The sequence below is a fragment of the Orcinus orca genome, chromosome 1, assembly GCF_937001465.1.
Source record: "Orcinus orca chromosome 1, mOrcOrc1.1, whole genome shotgun sequence".
In the NCBI taxonomy this organism is placed as follows: domain Eukaryota; kingdom Metazoa; phylum Chordata; class Mammalia; order Artiodactyla; family Delphinidae; genus Orcinus; species Orcinus orca.
The window spans coordinates 33,207,777-33,234,718 of NC_064559.1; the positions used below are offsets into that span (position 1 = coordinate 33,207,777).

Genomic DNA, 26,942 nt, shown 5'->3' on the forward strand with positions numbered 1-26,942 from the left:
ATGGCATGTATATAAAAATCTTTCACACTTGGAGCAGTGTGTACTGGGTATTGTAAAGGATTGAGTAGGCACTGTGATGATACTTCACAAACCAGATGGGAAAGATGCATTAATAGCCACCGGTGACAGGGTAAGGAGCAATTCAAGAAAATGTACAGATTTAACCAAAATTTGTCAGGAATTTTGGCATTGAGACTGTCTTCATACTATGTATATATAATAGACAAACATTTCATTTTATAGTAAGTGTTAGCACAGCCAAATACCTGAATTCAGGCAAGCGACACAATTCATTGAAGTGCACCCTAGGGAAATGTATCTGGATTAGGTTTCTCCACTTAAAAAATGGGTACAACCAGAGTAAAAGTAGTAAATGGGCGCAAGAGAAAGGTGACGAACCATTGGCAAACAATCACAAGGCCAGTACTGAGGCCAATTTAGAGAGCAGGTGGTTAGAGGCAAAGGTAAGTTCAAAGGGATATGTGCTGCACCTCACTGGGAAGGAGGCAGGACTCCGCTGGGCTCTGAAACTTTACTGGCGTTGGGTAAAAACCTCAGCTCTCCGCCACCTCGTAAGGGACTCTCCGGGCAGCACCAAGATGGCGCGCAGCATCAAAGAGGCTCCTGTGTCACGTGTGAGGGAGCGCCGGGGCGGAGGCGTGGCCTCGAGGGAGTCGGTCAGGCCCCGCCCTTGAGGTGGGGCCAGGGACTGTCAGCAGAAGGAGGGGGTAGGACCTTGAGGAGGGGCGCCACGGCGCTGGTGGAGGCTGCAGCTACGTTCGCGCCTGCTCGGCTCCCTAGGACGCGTCGGGCTCCCGGGGTCCGGGGTGGCTTCTTGCTCGGATACGAGCTGCCCGGCCTTCAGTGATTGCAGGCAGGTGAGCGTCCAGAGCCCGGGTTGGGGAAGGATGCCTCTTTTTCCCACTTTCAGCTCCCCTCACAGTTTGGGGAGGGCGTCTCAGTGTAGCGGTTCTGGGGAAACAGCACCTTTTTACTCAAATGTGTCGTCTCCTTTAGACTTCGCTACTGCTTCTTCTGCCGCCCCTCACCAGCCTTTGTAGTGCCCTGTGCCCTTGGAGGTGAGAATGGGGGGACGATGCCCGATTTGCGGGGAGGGCATGGAGTTCGCCTTCAGCTCCATCAGCTTGGGGCGGGGGGGCTGAGTTGGCAACTCTCCCGGTGGAAACTGGATGGACTGCGCCCCCATTTCCCCTCCAGGAGAGTCAGAGAAGAAGAGCCTGGGCCATCTCCGCTCCTTTGGCACAAGAGGTACTGAGGTCTTCGCTCTTCCCGGGGGTCTTATTCCTTCCCACGTTGCTCATATCACCCGTTCTTAATATTGCTAGCTCTCCATTCCTCGAACTGCCAGTCTCAGGCTGTGCCAGAGATGCCCCCATCTCTGCAGTGCCAGGGCGGTGGGGTGGAAGGAGCGGCCAATCCGAGGTCTGGTGAAGGTGGGGTTGAGTGTGGGCGCAACCATAAAAGAGTGCTGGAATACAGATTCCTGAGCTGGGAGGGTGGGAGTGGGGAACTGACTTTCGACCACGCAGTAGGGATGTTTTACCCGTACAGTTTGGTGGTGGGTGGGAAGAGAGAGGTCCGGTTGAAAGACTTGGAAACGAGGTGTGGCTGGGTTTTTTGTTTTGAGGAGGAGGGATTGAGGACAAGGTGCCACCAGGTGCTAAAGTCACCTTTGAGGAGAGGTATGCTGGTAGAGGGGTGGGGGAATTGGGGCTGCTGTCCTATGTGGTGAGCAAGTGGTTAAGGAGGAGACTCTGCTTAGCATGGAGATCCCCTCCTGGCGGGAGCTTAAGGGGCTCCTCCAGTAGCCACGTTTCAGGTTCTTCCCCCAGTCTTCCCCGTTGGAACTGGTACCTAGTACTTTGTTTGACATCCAACAAATGTTAATTGGGCACCTACTATAATGCCAGACACCATCCTAGGTGCTAAGTCTTCTGAAGGCAATTTAGGGCTATGGAGCACCTGAAAGGTACACACAGTAGACACTGTTAACAGCTCTGCACACCGCCAGCCCCCGCTCCCCGCCCTCCACCAGCCCCAATTTTGTTACATTGCTATTGGATAAGAAAAAGCCAGAGCCCTGTCCACATCCTTTCAAATAACTGTCTGAACTGGATTCCAACCTATCCGCCCCCTACCACTATTAATTAGCAGGGAGTCCCAAGGAAAACTACCTTAGCAAAAGGAACAGTTTGAATGATTTCCTTTGGCTATTTTCTAGGACTTTGTCCTGAGGTGTGAGGAGGCTGCCTGGGATAAAAGGTATCTCAAGATAAAAATGAAGCAATGAATGGCACAATGGTTATCGGGGGCCAAGAATGCACTAGACACCCAGCACAATGGGAGACACCATCTCTGGAAGATAGAAGAGTAGGGGTGGGGGGATGTGAAAGGGAAATCTCGTCCAGTGGTATCTGGGCATGTGCAGCTGAGCACGTCATGATGCCGGAACTGTGGCATGTATAAGGAAGGTCTGGCAGCTGGGTGCTAAGGAGAGATTGGAGGGGCAGGGCAGGGCAGGCAGACAGGCTGCTGGGTCTCCTTTCTAGGAGATTGCTGAAATCTTAGAGCTGAAAGAGCTGTCAGGGATTGCTTGTGGATCCTTTCAGAGAGAGCCTCTGAGGATAGCAGGGTGAGAGCTAGGGAGAGGAGCAGGGCCAGGGAGGTGGGGGCCAATGGGACTTTAGGATATGGGGGAGATAGCTGAGGTCTTTCTATGCCAGGGATACTCTACTCTGGGGCTTTAGGCCCTTGGATGGGTTGACATAGAAACAACGTGTGGTTTCTGAGTGGTACGGAGTTGTGTGTGGTGTGTGTGTACTGGAGAGGAGGAGTTGGTATGGAGCACGGAGGACTGAGTGAAAGCTGCCTCAGAGTCTAAGTCCCAGGTAGGGAATTGGGAGAAATGGAGGGGAGGGAGTGGGGTCAGAGGGAGGGATGAGTGTGTACTGCAGCCACATGAAGTCACCATACATCCCCCCCCTGGCCTGCTTGCTCACTGAGCTATAATTAGCTCTGGAGGGCGTGTGGTGCTGGCTCACAGGAGTGGCACTTGGGATGGCCAGCAGAGTAAAGAGTACTCAGAGGTGCTGGTGCTGGGCGAACTCTGAGAGGGGGTGTTTCTAGGGGACCTTTTCTGAATTGGGAGTGGCCTGTTAGGACCTGAGAATGTCATGGGGAAATAGCAGTGGGGGAAGGAGCTCTAAGCCAGGATGGTATGAAACTCCAGGGCTGGCAGAGCCTGAGGACTCCCCTCTTATCTCCTGGCCGCTGGCTTACCAGTCACACAAGAAGCATGATTGCTGCCCAGCTCATTGCTCTGCTTTCGGAGAGCATTGGGAGCGGCAGCCCCCCGCCTCCCTCGAGTGTCTTCTGTTCCCCCAGGTGAAGTCAGTTCTAATCCAGAGCCGCTTCTTGCCTGTCAGTCAGGGGCTGAGAGGCCTTGGCTGGGGTTGCTTCATCCTCAAAGAGCTGGAGGAGAAACTATCACCAGTTAATTCAGTTGGTCATACTCCAAGTGGTGCTCAGTGCTGACCCCCAGGCTGTGCCAGAGACTGAATCTTTGATCACATGCTACTCCGTATTGCTCCCAAATGATTACTTGTATATCTTAAGTTCTTTCAGGTAGACTGTGAACTTGTTAAGGGTAAAGATTGTATCTTACTTGCCTTTTGTATCCATAACAATTCCTAGCTAAGTAAGTAATCTACTACAGCATAGGAAGTCTACTGACAGTAATCGTTGGATTGAATTAAAGAGATCTGTCTTCAGATCCTCTGGGTTCAATGAAACCTCCTTGCAACTACAAATATTTAACCAGGAGCAGAGGATCCTCTGGGGACCCAATACAGTGGTATTACATCAGTGGGGGAATTAGATTCTATAGGCAGTGAAGTGAAAATTCCTAAATCTCCCATAAAGCCATGGTATGTGGTTTAGGTTTATAACTCTGAATAATAATACTAATGTACAGATATAGTATATATTATATAGTAATTATAAAAATACATAATGTATACAATGATTTAAAAGAGTATTTAAGTACAAGTATAATTTTGTAGTTAAGTGTCAGATGAAATAGCTGGTTTGCATTTAGAGGCCTTTATTGCTCACTTTGCCCAGTCAGTGGAATTTTATTTATTCTCATAAATTAAATGCATGTCTGATGTGACTTCATGGCCACTGTCTTCAGATAGATAACTGTCATTTTAAAGGAGAGATAGGTTTCCATTTAATTTAAGAAAAACTTCCTTAGGACAATGAGGGATTCCTCATTTAGCTGTGAGCTCCTTATTCCTGAAGGATAATCAAGTAAAGACTGAACTGTCAGGGATGTTGTGGAAGGAGCTCCCTCCCAGGGTGGGAGGTTGGCCTGCATGACTTCAGAAAACCTTTCAAGCCGGAATCTGCAGTTCCAAGTATGGGCAGGGGTGGGGGTCGGCACTGGATGATAGAGGTTCTTGACAGCTACTACAAAAGAGGATTTTCCTGTGTTTGGCTTAGAGCAGGGGTCCCCAACCCCCAGGCCGCAGACAGGTACCAGGCCAAGGCCTGTTAGGAACCAGGCAGCACAGCAGGAGGTGAGTGGCGGGCCAGCGAGCGAACCTTCATCTGCCGCTTCCCATCTCTCACATTACCACCTGAACAATGCCCCCGCCAACTCCGTCCGTGGAAAAATTGTCTTCTACGAAACCAGTCCCTGGTGCCAAAAAGGTTGTGGACCGCTGGCTTAGAGGATAGCTGCTGAGAGGAGGGCCTGGGAAGTGCAGCCAGGTCAGGAGCTTGACGTTGACTGTTCCATGAAGAGTGAGCATTCTGGGAGACTTAGGGGGTGACCACTGCCATCTCTAATGCACACGGAGCCCTGGGCTCGGGAGATTGGGCAGTAGAGCTCTGATGGATGGTGGTAAGTAGAAGGGTGGGCTCGGCCCAGTTCCTTGACCTCAGCTCACACTAGGCCAGTTGTGGAGTACCCCAAAATTTTGGCCCTTGTTTGGGACAGAGCACATGGAACAAGTGGAATTTTCATTCTTTCATTATTATCCTCATCCTTCCCTCCTTTCCCTCTCATACATTCCCACAGAAATTCAAGACCACATATACACTTACACTCTTTCATTACCAGTGATACGCTTTCATGATCATGCACACACACAAAGCTCTCACGGCACCCATGAGCTCTTATGAACATACATGATTTCATGACTCCCAGATGCATTCTTATGACTGCACACACACATGCATTCTCACGACCACAGTCGTATACCATCATGAGCCCTGTCATACACTTATGACCACACACATCCACACACAATCTCACCGTTATACATACTCATGCTCTCTCATGCACATGCGCTCAGGACCCCATTCTCATGACCATACTCTTACACACACACACACACACACACACACACACACACATGCTTCTCTTTCATGATTACACATTTACGCCACAAATTCTCATGACTATGCACTTACACACTCTGTTGTGTGAATATACATGCCTTCCCCCACGTTCTCTCTGTGTCATAACCACATATAGCCCCCATACTTTTGTGACCACATACACATACACACTTTTTGTGGTGCCTATATGTCTCTGGGTAGTTCTGTGTACTCTAGACCTTTCACACCCCAGCACCTGGCAGCACTCCCTTCTGGTGTTCCTGATTACCCCTGAGCAGTTCTGTTTTCTGCTATGTGACAGCTCTCTAATCTGATGGGCTGACCTACAAACGCAGAAACCTCTGAGCAGTTTTTTGTGAACACCAGAGGACCCAGATTTGTCCCACACAGACCTCTAGTTTGAAAGATTTTTATCCTCCAAATAAATGACATTTATTACTTTGTTTCTTCTTTTGCAAACATTATTTGAGGACATCTATAAGTGTTAATCAATGGCTCTGATTAGCAGAAGATGGTTAGGGTTACTGTACTTAATGATGTAAGTTCAGCGAAAGCCAGGTCCTGCCTATCTTAGCTTTTGTAAATAAATTATCTCTACTAGACATTTAGAATGTGGGCCCCCAGTGTCACCTGTGTAGCCTTCCCAGGTTTTTTTCTCTGTTGCATTGATGTGCTGCCTCTCTGAGAGAAAATGTATCTATTTTAGCAGAGGTCTCTGTAGACAATACTTACCAGGGATCTTCTAACCTCTTTTAGGCCTGGAACCCTTTTATACAAATGAAACCTTAATCACATGTCCAGTAAAATTGACAGACTTGGAGTTGATGAGATTAAAGAAAGGAAAGAGAGTTCAGAGCCCTTTGTGTCTGTCTCACCTCTTTCCCCTTTTTTCGTCCCGGGCTGCCCCAAAGGTACTCTATCATAAAGCCCAGTTTGCAAATCCCTGGCTTAATTTAAAGATGTAGTTGTGATGGCTGTAATTTTGAAGCGGAACTATTTTGGAGGTGCACAGAGACTTGCAGTCCTTCTTTCCCCACTAGCCTTTGACATTAGTCCTCCTGGGGTGGTGAGAATGAGAGTAACCATACGGCTAGGCATGCCCGGGGCAGCTGCAGTTTATATCTGTGCCCTGGTGTGGTTGTTAACAGTGCTTCCTTTCACTATCCTGGTTTGGACAGAAAGTTGTTTGCTTACCCAAATGATAGGCCATGTCTTAGCAAGAGGTGGTTCATAACTAACTCCTGGGGAGCAGCTGGAGGGATGGGCTTCACAGATACGGGCCCAGAGGAACCTGTCAGATAGAGAGGCCTCTTCCTGAATCAACAGAATGCACTGATGTTCGGAAGTTGAGTATCTGGGCTGGCAGTCAGTGCTAACCTGTGCTTGGGTAGCATTTTATACTTTTCAGAACAGTTTCATGTCTCTTAACTCCTTTGACCCTCATGACACCCTGTAAGATCACTGTATCGTGTTGTGTGTTACAACCTTCATTTTCCAGATTTGGGAACCTGATGCCCAGAGAAAGTCTAACTGCTGGCCTTTTAGGGGCCCAGGGAACTGGATGATTTAGAAGTGATTTGTGGCCAGCAGTGAGAAACTGTCAATAAAGCTTTTCCAAGAGTGTTTTTCTCTTGGAAGGCTTCCTGTAGCTAATATAGATTTTTAGTTTTCTTATTGTAATTGGAGTGGGCCCAGCCTTGAGGTGCTTCAGGAGCCTGGGGTGCTAAGAGTTAACACTTACTGAGTGTTTGCTGGACATGGATGTCAACACTTTGCATATGTTAACTCTAGTAATCCTCACATCAGCTATGTGAGGTGAATATTATTGTCATCTCCATTTCACAGATGAAGAACGGAGGCTCAGAGAGATTAGGTGTCTTTCCAGAGTCACATGTCAGTGGAGGAGCCAGCCCATCAACCTGCTCCAGAGTCTTCCTTTCGAGGCAGGAGTGGCCTCCATCTTGCTGTAAAGAAGCTTTAATTTTTCAGAGGGGAAGACAAATGAACCTATTCCCAGGCCTTGAGTCAGTTTTTTCTATTTTAGAGTTCCCCTTCTTTAAAGTTGGTCAGAGATGCACTTCGCAGAATGACTCTGTCACATGTATCCATTCAGCTCCTTGTATGTCAGGACCGTGGTAAGTGTTGGAGCATCCAAAGATAATTAGGTTATGGTTCTTACCTTAGAGTCTTCAGATGAGTCTATGTTGCACAAACAGAGGGAAAGGCTGTGCTGGGTCAGTGGAACAGCCAATCTTATGTATGGGGGGGAATCAGAAAAGGCTCCTTGGAGAAAGTGGTATTTAAGATGAGCTTAGAAGGGTGATCAGGAGTTCCTTAGACTAACATGGAAAGGAAGACTGAGGCAGGCCAGGTGAGGTGCTAGAAGCTCATGAGCAATAGGTGGGCTCTGAGAGCATGACAGTGGGCAGAGCTAGGGAGTAGCAGGGGAGAGAGGGCTTGACTGGGCTTTGGAGAAGAGGATGAGTGAGGGCAAATCTTCTTGGGATGTTGAGCTGGATAGGGAGAGGAACAAGGGAGGAGGAGAAGCTTCTCGATTAGAGGAAAAGAGAGGTGGGGAGTGAGACTTCATGCTACTGGGAGGATGGTATCTGAAAACGCCACAGGGTGAGTGGGGCTGAGGGCTCAGAAGAATGTGTTTCTGTAGCTCCTGTGGGAATGTGGTATGGTATGGGGAACTCAGGCAGTCTCCTTACAACTCAGTATGGAGCCAGCTAGGCGGTAGAGGGAGAGAATTGGATAGGTGGTAGATGAGGCTTTGGAGACAGGTCACTTCCAGTGGGGAAGTGACTGCCTCATGACCATGATGCCTGCTACACAGAGGCCTTCGCTCAAGCTAGAGGAGGATCAGTGGAGGAGGCCCGAGGTGAGCTATCCCTAGGCTGCCATCTCCCTGGATGAAGGCGACAAGGGCCAGGGCCCAAGTGCCTTGGCCTCTTGGAAGAAACACGATGCCAGAAGGAGTCATGTCCACTCCCTCTTCCTCCATCCCCTACCCCTCTTTGGAGTCAGACAGACTGGACTTGAATCCTAGCTCTTCCTCTTACTAGCTGTAATGGACTTGATTACATGACTTAAGTCCCAATTCTCACATCTGTGAAATGAGAAGAAGAATTGTGTCTTCCTTGCAAGGACTTGTGAGGATTAAAGTAAGTTAATATATGTCCACTGACAACACAGTGTCTGGCACATGGTAAATATTGAATAAATCATAGTTGCTATTATAATTGTTATTATTTTCCTAGATGACCACTTCCCTCCCCATTTCCTCAGGTCTTCACCCTTTTGGGTGGGTATCTGACCTTCCTCTCTTACCTCTTTACCTTGAAGCGCCCTCTTTGTGTGGCTCATGGCCCACTTAGACTTGAGCACAGCTCCTGGAAGCTTTGCCCTGGCCCTTTGGCTTCTATGGGAGCTGGTAGCTTTGCCTTTGCTGAGCTGTCTCACCATGGTGGGGCCTGCCATCTGGCAGGGCAGTGGGGAGCCAGCCTGTCTGTGTGTGCATGTGGCCAGCTAGAGCATCAGACCCAAGTGCCCATCCCTCCTGTTTGTTAGGAAAAGATGGGGGTGATTTGGGGGGAGCCAAAGAGGCCTCAGAGTCTGCCTCTTCTGTGTTTAAAAGCCCAGAGGCCTGGTTTTCATCTGACCCCTCCCTCCTCACACACACATCAGCTCAGTCTGGAGCCCTTCTTTGTTGTGTCACAGCCTGCCCACACTCCTCACTTGGCAAAACCCCTCACATATGTTTGCTTTGGGGGCTGGTAGCTTTCGTCTCTGAATCAGGACTTGTGAGTGTTACTTAGAAATTATGCAGGAGTTGAGGAGGCTTGTGTTAGGCTGAGATGATAATTGCGCTATTTAAAGATGGCCATGGAACCAGGAAAAGCCAGGCGTCCTGATGTGGCTGTCTTCAAGCTCCCTTCTGCTCACCATGCTTGTGCAGTTTGTGGGGACAGGGAGAGGAAGTCCTGGACAGTCATCTCAGGGGCATCTGTCTGGCATACATCTCTGGGCTCATCTTCAACCTGCTCTACATGATGCCAGTTCACTAGGGTAAATGGAGTCGCTACCTGGCTCTCGGTTTGGAAGGAGGCTGGGAAAGGGCTGATGGCACTGAAGCCAGCTTCTCAGCTACCAGAATGACTAGGAGGATTTGAGGAGGCCAAGTCAGTCCAAATGGCCAGCACATCACTGTGGGCAGCCTGAGGTCCTATGTTTCCTTCCTGAGAACTTCCCAACCCCTTTCCCATAAGGAGTCATAAAAAACCCACCCACAGGGCTTCCCTGGTGGCGCAGTGGTTGAGAGTCCGCCTGCCGATGCAGGGGACATGGGTTCTTGCCCCGGTCCGGGAAGATCCCACATGCTGCGGAGCAGCTGGGCCCGTGAGCCATGGCCGCTGAGCCTGCGCGTCCAGAGCCTGTGCTCTGCAACGGGAGAGGCCACAACAGTGAGAGGCAAAACCCACCCACAGGCCCGCCTTTGCCCACTACTAAGGTAATTCATACTCCCCTACAATTGTGGGGTGCTTCTCCAAACTCTTTATCCATGATCTCATCCCTCTGAGGTGGACTAAATAAGGGCTGTGGGTTCTTACAGTAGAGGCCTTAGTAGGTCATGACAAGCCCAAGATCACTCAGCTGGTCTGGCAGAACTGCAGCTCAGGTCTCCAGAGTCCCCGCTCTGGGCTCCTTCCTCTATATTACACTGCAGGCTGCCTGGAGATCTGTTGGACTGAGTCCCTGAGCTCCTGAGCACACTATACTCTTCTTCAAAAGACAGCCTCTGCCATAGGGGGCCCCTTCCCCAGACTGGCCTTCTTTTCTGCTTCTCATTTCTTCTTGGGATGGGGGTAGGGGAGTGGGAAGGGATGAGGGCCTGGCTGTTGATGAGCTTGGAGAGGTATGGGGGGCCAGTGTGGCCTTTAAACCTCACAGATTGGAGCTTTAGGGTGAAGTGGGTTGGAGAATCAGAGGACTTGCTGTTATTAGCATTAGTGAGATGGCACCTCTGGCAAGACTGGGGTAGCAGCCCCTCCTACCTGCTCCCAGCTGCTCTGTGGGGCAGCGATATTGGTGTAAGGTAGGGTGCAGACCAAGGTGCTACTTTTCACCTCTTGGAACCCTGCCCTTTATGGTGGCTGTCCGGCTTGGGGAATGGATCCCTGGATCAGAGTGTGTATCCAGTTTTTGTGTCTGGGAACATGTGTATGTCCTAAGTCTCCAAGTTCTTGTGTCTCCCTGTGTGCCTGTGTGGGCACGCCCACATGCTGCCTGAACTACTGGGCCCTCTGGGAATGGCTGTGGGTATGAGCTTGGGAGTTCTCAAGCTGGCACTCTAACTTTTATCTTATCCATGCCCAAGTTCCTCCCCAGCCTCACCTTGGCTATCCCCCGTTTCTGGGGGAGGGGATAAGGGGATGACAGGGGGGTTCAGGTAGAAGAGACACGGCCCGTTTTTGGTTCCCCTGCTAGGTTCAATCCTGCCACAGGCCAGAGGTTCCCTGTGTCTGACTTTTCACCTCATACTGGGTCCAAATGCCGCCTGTCCTCTCCCTGACCCTCCCAGTCTGCCTATTCCCCAGTCTGCTACCTGAGGGGTGAACAGGAAGCTGTCTCTGTGTCTCCCAAATGGGGATGGGGTAGGGAAGGAAGGAAAGCAGCATTTACGGGGCTTCTCTGAGTGCCCATTACTGTGCTGGGTGTCTCACATCCCATCTCTCATAAAACAGGAGCTCTGAAGACAGCTCCCTCTGAAAACTGATTAAGGTGGTGGCCTTCCAGCAGCGAGCAGGGAGGTTGGAAGCTGATGGCAGGCAGAAATCCCTAGCTGCATGCTGCCTTCCTCGGTTCACCTTCCTTTGCTCTGACCACTGGGCTTCTCTGTGCCAGGCTCAAGGCGTTACTGCCAGGCTGTCAACATGCTAACCACCCTAGCTGGTGACTTTCTGACAGTGCCAGCATTGGGAAGTTACATGGAGGGAGAAGATTCCCAGACACGAGCAGGGGCCCCACATGGAAGCCCTGCCCTAGGAGAGTAACATCTCCCCCACCTACCAACATGAATCCTTTACATCATTCTGTCTCTGCTCCAACCCAGAGGTGGTAGGCCATGAGTTCAGAATGGAAGCCTGCTGTCTGCCAGGTTTCAGGAGTAGGGGATGACTTGAGCCAGAGCCTCCTCCCTGAATGATGGGCATGGAGCAGGTCAGGGCTGTCTGCCTGCCCCAGTGTCCAGCCTGTGCCTTTTCAAGGAGCCATGTTGTGCCAGTGGTCAGGGTAGGAGGTACTCTGTCCCTGTTTCCTATGAGCCCAGTAGTCCATCCTGTATGGGACTCACACCCACTAAGAGCCCTTTAACCCGTTCTGTGCTTGCCTTGGCCTGAATGTGGGGGAGAAACCTATGGGGTGGGGCAGGGACCCTATTTCCTCTCCTCCCACTCTCACAGCCCCAGGTCTCGGGAGGACTCTGGGCAGCCTTCCGGCTGCTCCCTTGCCGCTTACTGAATTATTTCTATATTTGGCCAGCAAGCCACGTGGGAGGGGGAACCACTCCACTGCGGCTGCACTTCTGACAGCTGTGGGTGGGGGAAGCTGGTGACAGAGGCTACAGCAGTGGGCATGTGCATTTCTTGGGAGAACTAAGGAAGGCACCATCTGAGTGAGTAAGCCCGGAGAAGGGGCATGTGCCAACTCTTCACCCTCTTTCCCCACGTTCTGGTCCACGTTCCTGCCTCCTCTCCCCTCACCCACCTCCTGGATGCCCTTCTCTGCTCAGCTGTTTCTCACAGCAGTCTCTTCTCCAACAGATCACTGCCCTCCGGAAACGATGGTTGTTGCTGGACCCAGCTGGGACTCTGCCAGGCTCCAGTGCTCAGTCTAAGGAAAGGGCCCTCTTCCAGCCCTGCTCTCCCTGCCTGTCATGGCCACACTCAGCTGCTGCCTGCTTGCCTGGGGACATAGGGCACCCAGCCCCAGCGCTGAGAGGTTAAACCAGGCCCTCTCACTCCATTTCACAGGGGCACTCTGGGCACCAGTCCCCTTTCAGACCGAGAGCAACTGATGCCATGGGAGAAGCCCCTGCCCATCTGTTCACTCACCTGGTACTGCCTGCTCTGAGACCCCTACACGGGTCGCCCTGGAGGTGCCAACCCAGTGAAACCCTCCCCTGTGCCCTGACACTGAGAAGGCCCTGCCCACCCCCACCATGTGTGAAGTGATGCCCACAATCAACGAGGGGGACCCCCTGGGGTCTCCCCATGGAACGGATGCTGACGCCAACTTTGAGCAGCTGATGGTGAACATGCTGGATGAGCGGGAGAAGTTGCTAGAGTCCCTTCGGGAGAATCAGGAGACTTTGGCGGCGACACAGAGCCGGCTCCAGGATGCCCTGCATGAGCGAGACCAGCTGCAGTGCCACCTTAACTCTGCCCTTCCCCAGGTAAGGCCCGATAGTCTTTCATCTCCCTCATCCCCTTCCCCTCACCCAGCCTTTCAGAGCCCTCAGCTTCTGGGCCCTCAGCTCTCTTCGTCTATTAGCATCTCAACAAATGGAATTCACAGAGCATTTACTCTCCTTCGCCTTGCTTCATAATACTTTTCCCTGTTACTCCCAAGCTCCTCAGGCTGAAATTGGCTCCACCTGGAGAAAAGGATGGACTTTGATGCAGGAAGAAAACCCAGCCTTAGTTGCCAACTGCAGTGAACCCATGCAGCCAGAAGGTGGCAGGCTATACTGGAAAGACACCTCCACCATGGAGGCTCCTCACCAGGGTCCTATTCTTGGAAGTGGTGGGTGGCGAACCACAGAGAATGGAGATGGGAGAAGCCTTAGAGGTTATCTAGTCCACCTCTCATTGCACAGATGAAAAAAACAAGAGGCATCACATGGAATATTATAGGCAGAGCTGTGATACCCCTCTTATTCTCCTCAATCAACATGACTACTAGCAATAATGGTCACCATTTATTGTGTTTTCTGTGTGCTAAGCACTTTGACTGGAATTTCCTTCACTAAATTCCACAGTGCTGAAGTTAGTGCTGTTATCGCCATCATCTCTGTTTTACAAATGATGAAGCTGAAACTTGAGGAGATTGGTAAACTGCTCATGGCCACCCTGCCTGTGGGGGTGCTGCAAGGGTTAGGGAGGCAGCCCTGAGGGGCCACACAGCTCAGGACTCAGCTCCAGGCCCTTTCCACACGTGTGGGGAGAAGAACCAGAGTGGCTGAGTTTCCTACCCAGGGTCCAGAAGCGTTCGGGGGGCAGAGTCTTGTGATGCTCTGTAGATAGGAATATGGAGCCCTGGTGAGGAATTGGGGTGGGAGATGGGCCCATCCTATCCCACTGTGTTTGGAGCCCTGAACAAGCCCCCCCAGGATGAAGGAGCCAGTCCCTGCCCCCAGGGAGCTCGAACACTAGAAAGGAGATAGACAAGAGCCCAAATGATAGGAAGAAAATGTGGAGGAAGAGAAGAGGGGCCCCCAAAGGATTGTTAAAACAGTGTCAACACCTAAAATAGCTTCCAGATAATTGATCCTCAGAGCAACACTTGAGGGAGGATTGTCTTTCGGATTAGAGGTTCAAAGGGGTTAGGTATCTTGTCCAAGGTCACCAACGGGCAGACCTGAGATTTGATCTCAACCCCTCACTGGGAGCTTCATGAGGGCAGGGATTATGTCTTTTCTGTTACTGTGTTTCCAGTGACCAGCACAGGAGCTGGTACATGGTAGGTGCTCAGAGTGCCTGTGTTCGTAACAGTTTTCAGAGGAGGGAGAAAGCCTTCCACTGGGAAGTCTGGAAAGGTCCCAAGGAGGTGTGTCCTTTGAGATGGACTTTGAAAGATCAGGTGTTGACAGAAGATTGGGCTTTCAGGGGTCGGGGGAGCCCACTGAGCAAAGGTGTGGAATTAAGAAGTTTACTAGTGACTGTAAACAGCGGTTACCCAGGTTGACCAGGTCTTAGGGTGTATGGAAAGGATCTGTGCGAGAGAAGCTGGAAACCAGGATAATAAGTTTGTATTTAACGGTGTAAACAACACTGTGCTTTGGGAGATTACCCTGGCAGCAGTGTGTCAGAGGGGTTAGAGTTGGGGAGGGACGTTACTAATGCCAAACCAGAAGTGAAACTCCCCTCCATCCACTTCTAAAGGGAAATGTCACTGGATTGTTGGAGAAACAGAAGTACAAAATGGGAGGGAGGACATAATCAGGTTATATTGGTGGCTGGAGGGGGAAGGGGCGCAGAGCAGACCTGGTGGCTTTCTCACTCTTCTATGCAACTGTATTCCATTGCACCCTACCACACCCTTGGAATGCTTCCCCTCTGGAGAAGCACATGCTAGTAGTATGGATGGATAGGGATATTTCTGGGGACAGTTGGTGGAAGTAAGGGACGAGTGAGAGGATCCCACCACTGACTCGGGCGTGCAGGATACTGCTTAGGTGGTGGATCCCCAAGCACTGAGGGGCCTTGGGGGTTTTCAGGAGTTTGCCACCTTAACCCGGGAGCTGAGTATGTGTCGGGAGCAGCTTCTAGAGAGGGAGGAAGAGATATCAGAGCTGAAAGCAGAGAGGAATAACACAAGGGTAAGTGGGGTGACCTGGCGTGTGTTTGTGCTTTGGGGGTGGGGGGTATGACCAAGGGAGCAGGCATGGCCAGGGCCAGCACATCCCCAGCCCTATCCTAACCTCCTCCTGCCTTATATCACCCTGGGGTGATAGTCAGTTTGTTCAACCATCAGTGCTAGGCTTTTCACCTCTAGTTCGGGGTCAAGGGAAAGGTCGGGGTCTTGGGAGAGAGGCTAGGGCAGGTATTCAGTTGGGGCAGCAGCTGTTTACCCACATAGAAGTATTTCACCATTCTGACAATGGTACACATGGCAGTACTCGTGTCTGCTGGGTGTTCGTGTGGACCCTGCTTATAGCCCCTGGGGCATAGGCTCACAGCCCTTCCTCTTGCCCTCCCCTTCTCTCTGCCAGTTGCTTCTGGAACATCTGGAGTGCCTAGTGTCCCGTCATGAGCGGTCACTGAGGATGACTGTGGTGAAGCGTCAGGCTCAGTCACCTTCAGGGGTTTCCAGTGAGGTGGAGGTGCTGAAGGCTCTCAAGTCACTGTTTGTGCACCACAAGGCCCTGGATGAGAAGGTACCTAGGCTGGCCCACAGCCTGCCTCCACCCCCAATCCAGCCAGGCTTCCCCAGAGCCTCCGTGCATCCCTTCTCTGAGATTTCTGAATCCTGTGTTTAGGGAAAACTGCCTTCTAGCTTCATAACTGGCTCCCTCCTACCATTAATCCAATTTCCATGTCATCCTATTAGGTTCCCTCTCAGAAATTTGCCCCTTGGCAGGTCCTTCTCTTTGCCTTATGCTCAGTGGTGGTAGACCAAGCCCAGGCTTCTCCAACTTGAGTCCATTGGGGTCCCTGTTTCTTTCTTCATCTCCCCTTTTATCTTGGACAGGTGCGAGAGCGGCTCCGGGTGGCCCTGGAGAGAGTGACCACCTTGGAAGAGCAGTTGGCAGGTGCCCACCAGCAGGTAAGCTGCTTGCCCTCCCTCCATCTGTAGACTACAGCTCCTGGAAGCCAAGGCTGGTTTACCCCTTTTCCCCACTCTGTTCCTCATCAGATTTCTCCCGTCTGTCTCAACTGGAGACTGTTAGCCAACAGGAGACATCTCTCTCTAGGAGGTGGGAGACTTGGAAGGGTCTGGAATATATAGGAGGTTCTCTTCTCTTTGACTCATTGCCCTGGGGACTGTGCCCTACAGGTGTCTGCCCTACAGCAGGAGGCAGGGGTTCAGGATGGAGTGGCAGAAGAGGAGGGGACTGTGGAACAGGGACCGAAATGCCTGTGGAAGGTGGGTCATGGGGAGCTGCATAGAGGGGACATGTTTTACCCCAGACAGGAGGTGGGGCCCCTGCCCTGCCTTAGTGCAGTAGAGCAACTGCTTGAATTAAATTTGGAGCTTTCTCCAATGGTACCATCTCTCTTTCCTTCTTCCCCCTACCCCATCTGCAAAGAACTCTACAGATTTTTGTTTTAGTGCCCAGTACACACACTGCTAAGCATATAATGTGTTTGTTCACTTGCATTGTTAGGTGCCATGTACCTAAGAGATCACTTCTCTTTCTGAGCCTCTGTTCCCCTAGTCATGCCCCTTCCTAGGTTACAAGAGGCTGAAATAGCAGGTAAAACTAGGCATGATTATTTTTCAAGAGATACACAGGAGAGTGAGAGTGTTTGGTCATTGTCTGGAATGAGCTTCTGGAGGCCAGAGGAAGAAGGGTGTACCTGGAGGTGTGCTCTAAAATTGGGGGCAGAGCTGTGATCTGCTCTGGTTGTGCTGTCCCTCTTCCCACCTCCCCAGAGCAGGGCAGGGGAATGGGATGCCCAAGGCTCTGATGACTGACTGATAGTTCACTGTCTCTGGAGCATGACGCGGGCCAGGTAGAAGAGCTGCAGGAGCTCCTGGAGAAGCAGAACTTTGAGTTGAGCCAGGCCCGGGAGCGACTGGTCACCCTGACAGCAACCGTGGCCGAACTTGAGGAGGACCTGGGCACGGCCCGCCGGGACCTTATCAAGTCGGAGGAGCTGAGCAGCAAACATCAGCGGGACCTCCGGGAAGTGAGCAAGGGCCTGGGCCCGACCCTATCTTTCTGGGTGCAGGTATTTGGCACTCAGGAAGGTAGCTGCTGGATGTCCTGGGTGTAGAGGGAGAGCCAGGCAAGGGCTGAGGTGTGTAAGACTGAACACTTGGTAGGGTCCAATGTGGGGACGAGTGGTAGGAGGGATGGGTCAAGGTCAGAAACTGATAGGGTAATGTGGATGAGATATAGCCAGCCAGATTTGGTGGGGAGGTGCGGACACGATTAGGGCAGGAAAAAGCTGATGACATTCATCTCATCCTCTCCTGTACTGCTCAGGCTCTAGCCCAGAAGGAGGACGTGGAGAAGCGAATAACCACACTGGAGAAGCGCTACCTGGCTGCTCAGCGTGAGGCCACATCGATTCATGACCTCAACGACAAACTGGAGAATGAGCTGGCCAATAAGGAGTCCCTGCACCACCAGGTAACTCCTGCAGATGGGGTTGGGGGACACTGTACTTGACCCTGGATGTCCTAATGATCATGCTGGAACCTCCCCTTGGTGGCCCAGGAGACCCTGAGGTGCTGGCCGCCTTGGGAAGGGAAAGTCAGGTATCTCTGGGTAGCCAAGAATCAAGATTGCTCCCTGCGGCTTCTGACCTATCACTTGCTCTCTACTGAGGATGGGCCAGGGGGTGGGGGAAGCTTCAGTACTCCCTCTTGACTCTTCTCCCCACCCCCTACTTTGCTAGTGTGAGGAGAAAGCCCAGCATCTGCAGGAGCTACTGGAGGTAGCAGAGCAGAAACTGCAGCAGACGATGCGCAAGGCTGAGACGCTGCCAGAGGTGGAGGCTGAGCTGGCCCAGAGAATTGCAGCCCTCACCAAGGCAAGCGGGCCAAGGGCCTGGGAATCTTCCTCTGTTCCCTGCTTCCTGAGCTCTTATGTAGCCAGGCAGTGAATGGAGAGAGTGGGAGGCACGTTGGGCTGGGGGCCAGGAAACTGCTTCTCATTGCATGACTCCAGGAAACACACTTTGTTGTTGTGTCTGTCACATGGAAGAGTAATCCCTGCCCTCATCACCCCACAGGGATGTGACAGTCCCATAAGAAGGGATGTAAGAGTACTTTAATAAGTAGAAGAAACTGTGCTGATGCAAAATATTTTTATTATCATTTACACCATTGTAGTTAATACTTCCTTTGGGGGGGGTCTGAAGTGGAAAAAATAGGACTTTCATTTCTGGAAAGGTGAAATCTGAGAGGAAATATGATCAAAGTTTATACATCTCTGAATGGGGTGGGAGTTTAGGCTGAGCATATCTTTTTTTTTTTTTTGTCAAATTGAAGCATTCTAGATCTAGGGACCATCCCTAGCTGTTTGAAGGCTTCAGCTTTTGGACAAATAAAAGGGAATATAATTTTACCCAATGGATAGCTAACTTTATGGAGGTATGCAGGCTGAAAACATCCTAGGTCTGGAAGAGCTATGTAAATGCATGGACATCTACATGTGGTGGCTTAATCAAGAGAATTTAGGAGTGTTTACAGCGGGTCGGAGGCTTTCAGGGGTGCCTCATGTGGGATCACCATAGCTACCCACCCAAGCAATGGAGAGAAGAAAACCAATATTTAATAAGCATCAGACCCCAGAGCCTCTGGAGGATAGAGGCTGGCCATTGTGCCAGTGTGGCAGCTTGGGGGCTCTGGGGATGGAACCTGCAGCCTGGCTGTACCTCGGTAGACCCAGGACCACGTTTGCTTCTGCCACTGACTTGCTCTGTGACCTGGGAAAAGTCACTCCCTCCCTAATTGGGCGTCTGTGTCATTATCTCTGTGATGATGTCATCATCTCTATAATGATGGGGTTGAATTTGGTCGTCTCTAAGGCCTTTCAGGCCCCTAGGAATGAAGGGCAGAGTTTAAAGTGCAGCAGAAGACATTATGTGTGGGATGCTGAGCAGTCAGTTTTAGTAACTCTCAAAACTGACAAGAAGGGATGGACTGAAGTGATTAATATGTTCAAGGGAGTCATAGTAGAAGGGCCTTAAGGAGGGATTTCCTGACTGTAAGATGTGTGATAGTCTGGAATACCTTGTCAGAAGAGGCAGTGGGGTCTCCATCTCTGAAGATGCATGAATGGAAGGGGAGACCACTCCACCCAGGCTGCTTTAATAACAAAGGTAATCACCATGGCTACCATTTGTTGAGTGCTCATTGTGTCCTAAGTGTTTGCCATGGATTATCTCCTTTAGTCCTTGCCATGGGCATAGGTGCTGTTATTACAACTGAGGAGATAAAGGCTCAATAGAGGTTCAGTAACTTGCCGAAGGTCACACAGCTGGGAAGGGAGGGAGCCAGGATTTGAACCAGTCTGGTTTGAGTCCATGCTCTTAAGGGCAGTTCCATCTATCTGGAGGCATAGAGATTTATGGTCGCTCATACTTTCAAGTGGGGTTTCTTTCTGGAAGCATAGGGAGAATTTAGCCTCTTGAGCTGCCAGCTCTGGGATGTTTCAAGGCTATAGCCCTGAGCAGGAAGGAGAGGGTATGGGGGCGGGGGGAAGCGGCAGGGTTGGGGTACTTGGGAAGAAAGGCAACGGCGGTGGCAATTATGCTCCAAGATGGTAAGTGGAGAGCTTGGCTTCCTTGGTCCCTGAGGCCCTGATTCCCAAGGGCCGCTCTGGCACCTGGGTGCATGGGATACAAGGTCTGAGCAGGAAGGCAGATGATCTTCGGGCTGCACTGATCCATTCCTCCCTCCAGGCTGAAGAGCGGCATGGCAGCACTGAGGAGCACCTGCGGCAGCTGGAGGGACAGCTGCAGGAAAAGAACCAAGAGCTGGCAAGGGTGAGCTTACCGGGCCAGACTCTCGAGCCTCCTCTCAACCCCAGGGTGGCATCCCAGGATGGTCTGTGGGTAGGGAAAGGAGGAAGAGTGAGAGCTAGGGAAGGACCTGTCTAGGGACAGAGACAGAGCCACAGAGGGGTGGGAGGAGGTGGTCAGGAAAGCTGCAGACAGGGGCCCCCGGAGGATAAGAAGGGGACAGGTGAGTGGGCTGGAACCACAGCAGGAATGAGTGGCTCCCTGGGATTGCAGTGAGATGGCCCTAGGGTGGCTTGGTGCAAGGTGGTCTGGTTATGCAGGTGCGCCAGCGGGAGAAGATGAACGAGGACCACGGCAAGCGACTGTCAGACACCGTGGACCGACTGCTTAGCGAGTCGAATGAGCGCCTGCAGCTCCACCTCAAGGAGCGCATGGCGGCCCTGGAGGAGAAGGTGCTGTGGGTGGCGGGCCTGGATGGGCAGTGCTGCCCGGAAGGACGGCGCTGGCGGAAAGGGGCGGGGTGGGTAAAGGTGTGGGTGGAGCCGGGCGAGCAGGAATGGTTGGGATGTGAGAGCTTAGTCGGGAGCGGGCGGGGCTGGGGGGCTGGGCGAGGCGGGGAGTGCGGAGGGCTGTGGAGTGGAGTTAGGCTGAAGAGGAGCAGCCTGGGCTGGGGGTGGGGCGGTCTGGCAAGGAGAGGTAGGGCTGGGAGAGCAGACCGGAAGGCAGATCTTGCTGGAAGGGGAAGGCCTGAGCCGGAGTAGAGGAGCCGGGGTGGAGGGGAAGGGGGGCATCTTGGCTCACAGCTGTTCTCCCCCAGAACACACTGATCCAAGAGCTGGAGAGCTCCCAGCGGCAGATTGAAGAGCGGCAGCATGACAAGGTACCCAGCTGCTGGCCAGCCCTGCCAGCCCGGGAGGGCTGAGCTTGCTGTGAGGAAGGAACACGCCTGTGTTTCAAGCAGCTGCCCTAAAACCCAGCACTGTGCTAGCCAGTTTGTTAGTCCATGTACACACATTATTTCACTAATCCTCCCTAAAGCCTATCGTAGTAGATGCATCACCCACCCACCTGTAAAGAAGAAACTTAGCCGTAAGCATAGGGCAGAGAGTGGGTAGCAGAGAGGCAGGAAGGACTGTGAAGCCCTTCATAGGGCTGTGAAGGACTCGACAGAAGGATTTGGTGGGGCCGCAAACCTGGTGAAGCTCTTGCTTTCTGGTGATTTGGGGCGGATTAGCCACTATCCCTATGCTAGCAATGTCTGTGAGGTCTGGGAGTTCACTGAGGGCCCCTCTGCTGCCCAGCCTTATTTGTCATGCATTTGCTTGTTAGTGAGGGCTCAGCAGGCCTGTTCTGGTAGAGTCCTTCCAGACAGACCTTCCTTCTGGCCCTGCCCCTGCCAACCCTTCTACTCACTCTCCAGTTGGACCTCTTCTCTTTTGGTGTCATCTGTGGGCTTGGCCTTGGGTCCCTGGCTTTGGACTTTGCAGTGCTTTCTTCTGCTTCTCCCCAACTCTGCTGTTCTCTTGGTCCTTCTCTCCTCGCTCTTCCCCTCCCTCGCCCCTACCCCCACCATGGCTCTGCCTGGCACAGGGCCGCCTGTCTGAAGAGATTGAGAAGCTGCGCCAAGAGGTGGACCAGCTGAAGGGTCGAGGAGGGCCATTTGTGGATGGCATCCACTCCAGGTACTGGAGCTCAGGAGGCTTAGTGTGCTGTGATGGAGTCCTGGACAGACCTAGATGGGCCCTGGGGGAGGAGACTTCCTCCCACCAAAACACCGCCCAGGATCTCAGGGTCCTGCTCACATTCAGGGTGGGACACTGAGGCTTAGAGAACTTTGTAAAGTCACCCAGCTCACTTGGGCAGTTTAGAAGGGAGCACCTGTCCTCTGAGGGATGCTGAGAGGCAACTAAAGCACAGGATGATCCTTCGCCACTGCCATGAGACACAGGGCATGATTCCTGCTTCCTCGACAGAGGGCACGCCCTTGAGAGGGGTCTGCTGAGTTACATGCTCACCTACGTCCCACAGGGCCTGCTCACAGGGAGTATCTGGTTCACTCTAGTTACTTTTTTTTTTTTTTGCATTACGTGGGCCTCTCACTGTTGTGGCCTCTCCCGTTGGGGAGCACAGGCTCCGGACATGCAGGCTCAGCGGCCATGGCTCACAGGCCCAGCCGCTCCGCGGCATGTGGGATCCTCCCGGACCGGGGCACGAACCCATGTCCCCTGCATCGGCAGGCGGACTCTCAACCACTGCGCCACCAGGGAAGTCCCACTCTAGTTACTTTGAGACACCTTATTTACGGCTCTGAACCTAATGCTTAAATTAGGCCCATGTTTTAGGGAACTTCTGGATTTTTCTTCATATTTTGTGAAGCATTTGGCAGTGAACTCAGACCTCAAACCTGCGCTCAGTTCTTTGCCCAGAGAGGCAGGCTGACGATCGAGGAGACTGAAGTGGATGATGCCACTCAAGGTTCATGGCTCCTGGATATTTTCTGTCCAAACCAAAGTCTCTTAGATCAGAACACATAAGGTTCCCTATGGTCATGCTCTCGTTATATCAGGGAAATAGGGATCAGCTTCTTTGAAGAGAGGTTAAAGGAAAATTGTACATGTATATGTGCAGAGGGGTAGGGCTTAAATTAGGGAAAGAGATGTTGAACGTGAAGAAGAGAAGCCTGTGGGTTTCTGGGGTGTTAGAGACTTGGGTATCAATTTCAAGTTTGTTAGGAATATTTGTATAGGAGTGTGGAGAGAAGCAGGGAATAGAGACAGAAAATGGTAGTTGGAATTCCTCCTACTTCTCCCTTCCTGTAGGTTGCTCAGAAGAGACCAACCCCCTACGCCAACTAAGAAGGCACAGCCCAGAGCACACCAAGCTATTTAGCACTGCTTGCTTTCCTTAGTGGTTGGGAGTTCTTGGCTTTGACTGTAGAAGCACTGGCCCCATCATGGAATTGGGACTGAGTTGCAGGGAAAAGGGGGGAATAAGCAGAAACTCCCCCATCCCTCCAGATAGCTTGTGTAACCTGTTGTAGGCTCACCCTGTCCCTTTGCTCTGGGCTCCCTCAAGTTCTAAACTGGGAAGGCATAGGGAAGAGATGTCAGTAGGGGAGGCTCCAGATATTCCAGAGGATCATTACTGTGATCCTAAAATTTCAGGGTTGGGATAGACCCTTGGGGCAGTCAAAATGCTTTCTCTAGCCCATGTCTCTGATACAGTGTCAGGGCCTCCTGAAGCTTCCTGGGGACAGGGAGTATGCCTGGCTTGAATTTTGGCCAGGGATTTAGTCCAGAGGAAGACCAGAGGTAGTTGCTAGGGAGAAGACCAAGAAACAAAGACGCTCAGAATTCAAAGGACTTTTAGAGCTCATTCCTTCCAACTTCTCTTGGTGCCATGATCCCTCCCACACATTCTTGTCAGGTGGCCAGAGGGTCTCCACCTGAATACCTCTCTGAGGGGAGTGCAGCTTTTTTAAAGCTACCAGTTGTATCATAAGCCAGCTCTTGCTATTTGAAGGTGCCTCTTGTGTTAAGTGAAAAGCTGCCTCCCTAGAACTTTCTCCCCTGGATCATACTGATCCCTGGAGCACCAGAGAATAAACCTAATCTCTTGCTTACGTGGCAGCCCTTAAGGCATTAACAGAAGCTCATGTCCTGCTAAGACTTCTCTTTTCCCAGCTGAAGATCCCTTAACTCTTTGGGCCCAGTGGGTGTAACCTGGGGCTGTCAGTCCTCAGGGCTCGTCTTCTCTCCCCCATCCGCCACTCAAGGGCGCACATAGGCAGTGCAGCAGATGTGCGGTTCTCCCTGAGCGCAACCGCCCACGCACCTCAAGGTCTGCATCGTTCCTACTCAGCACTGCGGGAAGAGTCTGCCAAGGTGAGGGGGTGGAGGGGTGAGTGTGGATGGGTCTACCCTGGGGAGTTTGGGGTCAGTTCAGCCACGCGCCTTGCTCCAGTTTCACAGACGGCTGGTATGATGCAAATCCTCCCCCTACCCTCCCCCGTGTCAACGACAGCTGCAGCCTTGGGGTTGGGGCCATCACTGCAACAGCTGTGTCTCGCCTCGACCTCCTGGTGGGCAAGAGGTAGAGGCTGGTGGGTGGTCAGCTAGTCCCTGAGGCCCCACTGAAGCCTGTGCATGTGTACCTGGGTGTGCAGGCACGTATTTCTAGTGGTTGGGCTGGGGGATGCAGGGGCAAGATGGAATTGGCAAGCTTTCTGGAACAAAAGCTGTGGTTTATGGGTAGGTGAGAGAGGATGACAGGTTAACTGGCCATGGGACGGCACCTGAAGTTTTCTGAGAAGCATGTAGCTCATGTGGAGTCTGCCTAGGGAGATTTAGAGGGAACAGGAAAGATTAGGGGCAGAAAAGGACTGACTTCGATCTTTTGGGGAAGTCTGATTCCTTCCTAGCCCCATAATTGTTAACCGTGCTCTGTCTCGAGCCCAGATCCTCTACATGCTCTAGGGCACTAGAAGATATAGGTGGAGAAGGAGGGAACTCCTAGTCTGATGGCGGAAGATTCATCTCTGCCATTAGGAAACGCCTAGTGTGAGGGGGGAGTTGAAGTCGGAAGTCATCTCTTTTCTCTCTCCCCTCTCTCCCTTTCCTCTGTTTATAAGAGCACAGCAGCTACCCAGGACCTCAGTCTAAAGGCTGCAGGAGTGGGAAAAGAGCCCTAAGGGGATCTTGGGGGTCTGGGTCATACAGGATGGGGTTAGAGATTACCTCTTTCCTTTTCTTCCGCTGCTCTTCTCACACTCCCAGCCCAGTTCTGTGCTCTTTCTGCTTCTGGACCTTTGTCTACCGAAGGGGTTTGTAGAATGATTTCTGAGAAGCTACCTCCTCTGAGGGTTGATCGGAGGGTCCTGTAATGTGCTGAAACTCTGAGACACAAGACAGTCATGCCTGCTTGGCTTTTTCTCGTTCCCTATATCTAGTCACCTTTTGTGTGAGTAGAAACAGATTGCCTTTACATAATGCTGACTTGGTGCCAGACCCTGTGCTAAGTGCCTTACGTGCATTTCCTAGTTTAATCCTCAGAGCTACCTATGAAGTAGGTACTATTACCATTCCCACTTTACAGATGAAGAAACTGAGGCACAGAGAGGTGAAACAACTCTCTTGTAGCTTGTATTGGGTGGAGCCAGGATTCAAAGCAAGGCAGTCTCTGGAATCTGTTCCTAACCATTCTGCTATCTGGCTCCTTGAGTTTGCGTAGTATTTCTTAGACTTTAACATACAAGTAAGTTACCCGGGATTTTGTTAAAATGCAGATTCTGAATTAGTAGGTCTGGGATGGGGCCAGAGATTTAGCTTATCTAACAAGCTCCTAGGAGATGCCAATGCTGCTGGTATAGGTTGGGAGGGTCCTGCTCCTTAGTCATCTGGTGTGTCTTATTACTACTCCTCTACCCTCCTTCTCTGCTAAGGACTGGGAGCCATCTCCACTGCCTGGGGTGCTGGTCCCCACAGCCACCCCTGCCTTTGACAGTGACCCTGAGATCTCTGATGTGGATGAGGATGAGCCAGGGGGTCTGGTGGGCTCCGTGGACGTTGTCTCCCCCAGCAGCCACTCAGACGCCCAGACCCTGGCCATGATGCTGCAGGAGCAGCTGGATGCTATCAACGAGGAGATCAGGTTAGGGCAGGGGTGGAGGGCCTGGGAGGTTCCTTGAAGGACAGAGGCTCTTTGTGTTTGGTCACTGCAGGAGAGATTCTACATGTGTTTGCTTGTCTTTTACAGCTGGACCTTAGAGTGCCACAGTTTAGGGACCCTGTGTGGAGCATCAGGCAAGGTTCTGGCCCAGTGCTGGACAGAGAGGGGTAGGACCTCAGATTGACTTCTTAGGCTTCATTTTCTCTCCCAGGTCTATGGAGACTGTGTTCCTGAAGCTCCTGAAGCTAAACATAACCATTATGAGTGTAGTTCCCACATACTGAGGCCAACTCAGGGTGAGAGCTTTGGTCAGTCTAATCACAGTCACTGGAGGAGACAGCATTATCTCCATTTTATAGACAAGGAGACAAACCAGAGAGATTAAGTGATTTGCCCAAAGCGATGCAGTAAGTGGCAGAGCCAGGATTCAAACTCGGGTCTAAACTCAGTGCACTGTGTCATGCCTCTGGTCTCTAATGAGGCATCAAACAGAAACCATTGGCAGGGAATGCTATGAAGACCTGCACTTCACCCTGCCTTTGTAGAGAGTTTATTAATGTTTGTGACAAACAGCAAGAGAAAATCCAAACCAGAGAATGTCAGAGCTTTACAGGGCTGTAGGGGTCATCTGGTTCAATGGTTCCCACACTTTTGGATTTCACAGACCAGCTAAGAAGAAAACACTAGACACACACACACACACACACACACACACACACACACACACACACACAAAGAGAAGGGTACTAACACAGGACTGCCAACTTTCATTCTGCAGAATGAAACATTAAAGATAATTACCATTTCCTATCACAACCATTCTACAAAAGAAAGGATATTTTAACATCCCTAAAGTTGGAAAGACATGCTCTGAGAATAAAGATAGGTCCTGTTCCTAAAGGATAGTTGGCATGTTTACATTAGTTGTGTGTGTGTGTGTGTGTGTGTGTGTGAGAGAGAGAGAGAGAGAGAGAGAGAGAGTGTGTGCGTGTGTGTGAGTGTGCACACACACATTCCTCTCTGAGTGCCCCCTTCATACACATAACATTATCACTATTATTCTAATTTTTCCCTGGAACAGGAAAGGCTCCATCAGGGATCAGTATCAATTAAAGGTCCTGTGTTTGAGAAATACTGGCCTAGACCATTCCTGACATTGGGTATATTGGGAAACTGAGGCCCTATAGATAGTGGTAGGTCAAGAATTCTGACTTCCATGAAGGTTTATATTCCACTGACTAAATTGCCTTCTTTCCCAGCAACTGCTTTTGTTAAATTAGGGAGTTTTGTTACATTAGGCCAGTTAACAAGAAAGAGAGAAAATTGTCTAAGCTGCAGTGGGATAGAACCAACTCTGCCCACAGGGCCTTGTATGTCCCTGCAATGCCGAAAACAATGGGGCACACCTGGCCATTGCCTTCTACCTGG

General features: G+C 51.4%; 1 protein-coding gene across 17 annotated transcripts in view; it reads left to right on the forward strand.

Annotated features, from left to right (window-relative positions):
• Positions 1 to 707: 707 nt before the first annotated feature.
• The window catches only part of PPFIA4 (PTPRF interacting protein alpha 4), a 48,101-nt gene continuing 21,866 nt past the window's right edge, over positions 708 to 26,942 (forward strand). For 4 of the 17 annotated variants that reach the window (XM_049713120.1, XM_049713132.1, XM_033410520.2 and 1 more), the window contains exons 1-17: positions 710 to 878; positions 1,018 to 1,079; positions 1,219 to 1,269; positions 12,252 to 12,883; positions 14,927 to 15,028; positions 15,422 to 15,586; positions 15,901 to 15,975; positions 16,207 to 16,296; positions 16,872 to 17,105; positions 17,363 to 17,509; positions 17,778 to 17,912; positions 19,788 to 19,871; positions 20,168 to 20,299; positions 20,665 to 20,727; positions 21,438 to 21,529; positions 23,623 to 23,731; positions 25,288 to 25,496. In XM_049713120.1, the coding sequence (XP_049569077.1) occupies positions 12,650 to 12,883; positions 14,927 to 15,028; positions 15,422 to 15,586; positions 15,901 to 15,975; positions 16,207 to 16,296; positions 16,872 to 17,105; positions 17,363 to 17,509; positions 17,778 to 17,912; positions 19,788 to 19,871; positions 20,168 to 20,299; positions 20,665 to 20,727; positions 21,438 to 21,529; positions 23,623 to 23,731; positions 25,288 to 25,496 (1,871 nt within the window). In that variant the 5' untranslated portion in view covers positions 710 to 878; positions 1,018 to 1,079; positions 1,219 to 1,269; positions 12,252 to 12,649. Of the gene's footprint in view, positions 879 to 1,017; positions 1,080 to 1,218; positions 1,270 to 12,251; positions 12,884 to 14,926; positions 15,029 to 15,421; positions 15,587 to 15,900; positions 15,976 to 16,206; positions 16,297 to 16,871; positions 17,106 to 17,362; positions 17,510 to 17,777; positions 17,913 to 19,787; positions 19,872 to 20,167; positions 20,300 to 20,664; positions 20,728 to 21,437; positions 21,530 to 23,622; positions 23,732 to 25,287; positions 25,497 to 26,942 lie in introns of all 17 variants that reach the window. The other 13 variants (XM_012537680.3, XM_012537681.3, XM_049713165.1 and 10 more) reach the window with 8 other exon arrangements.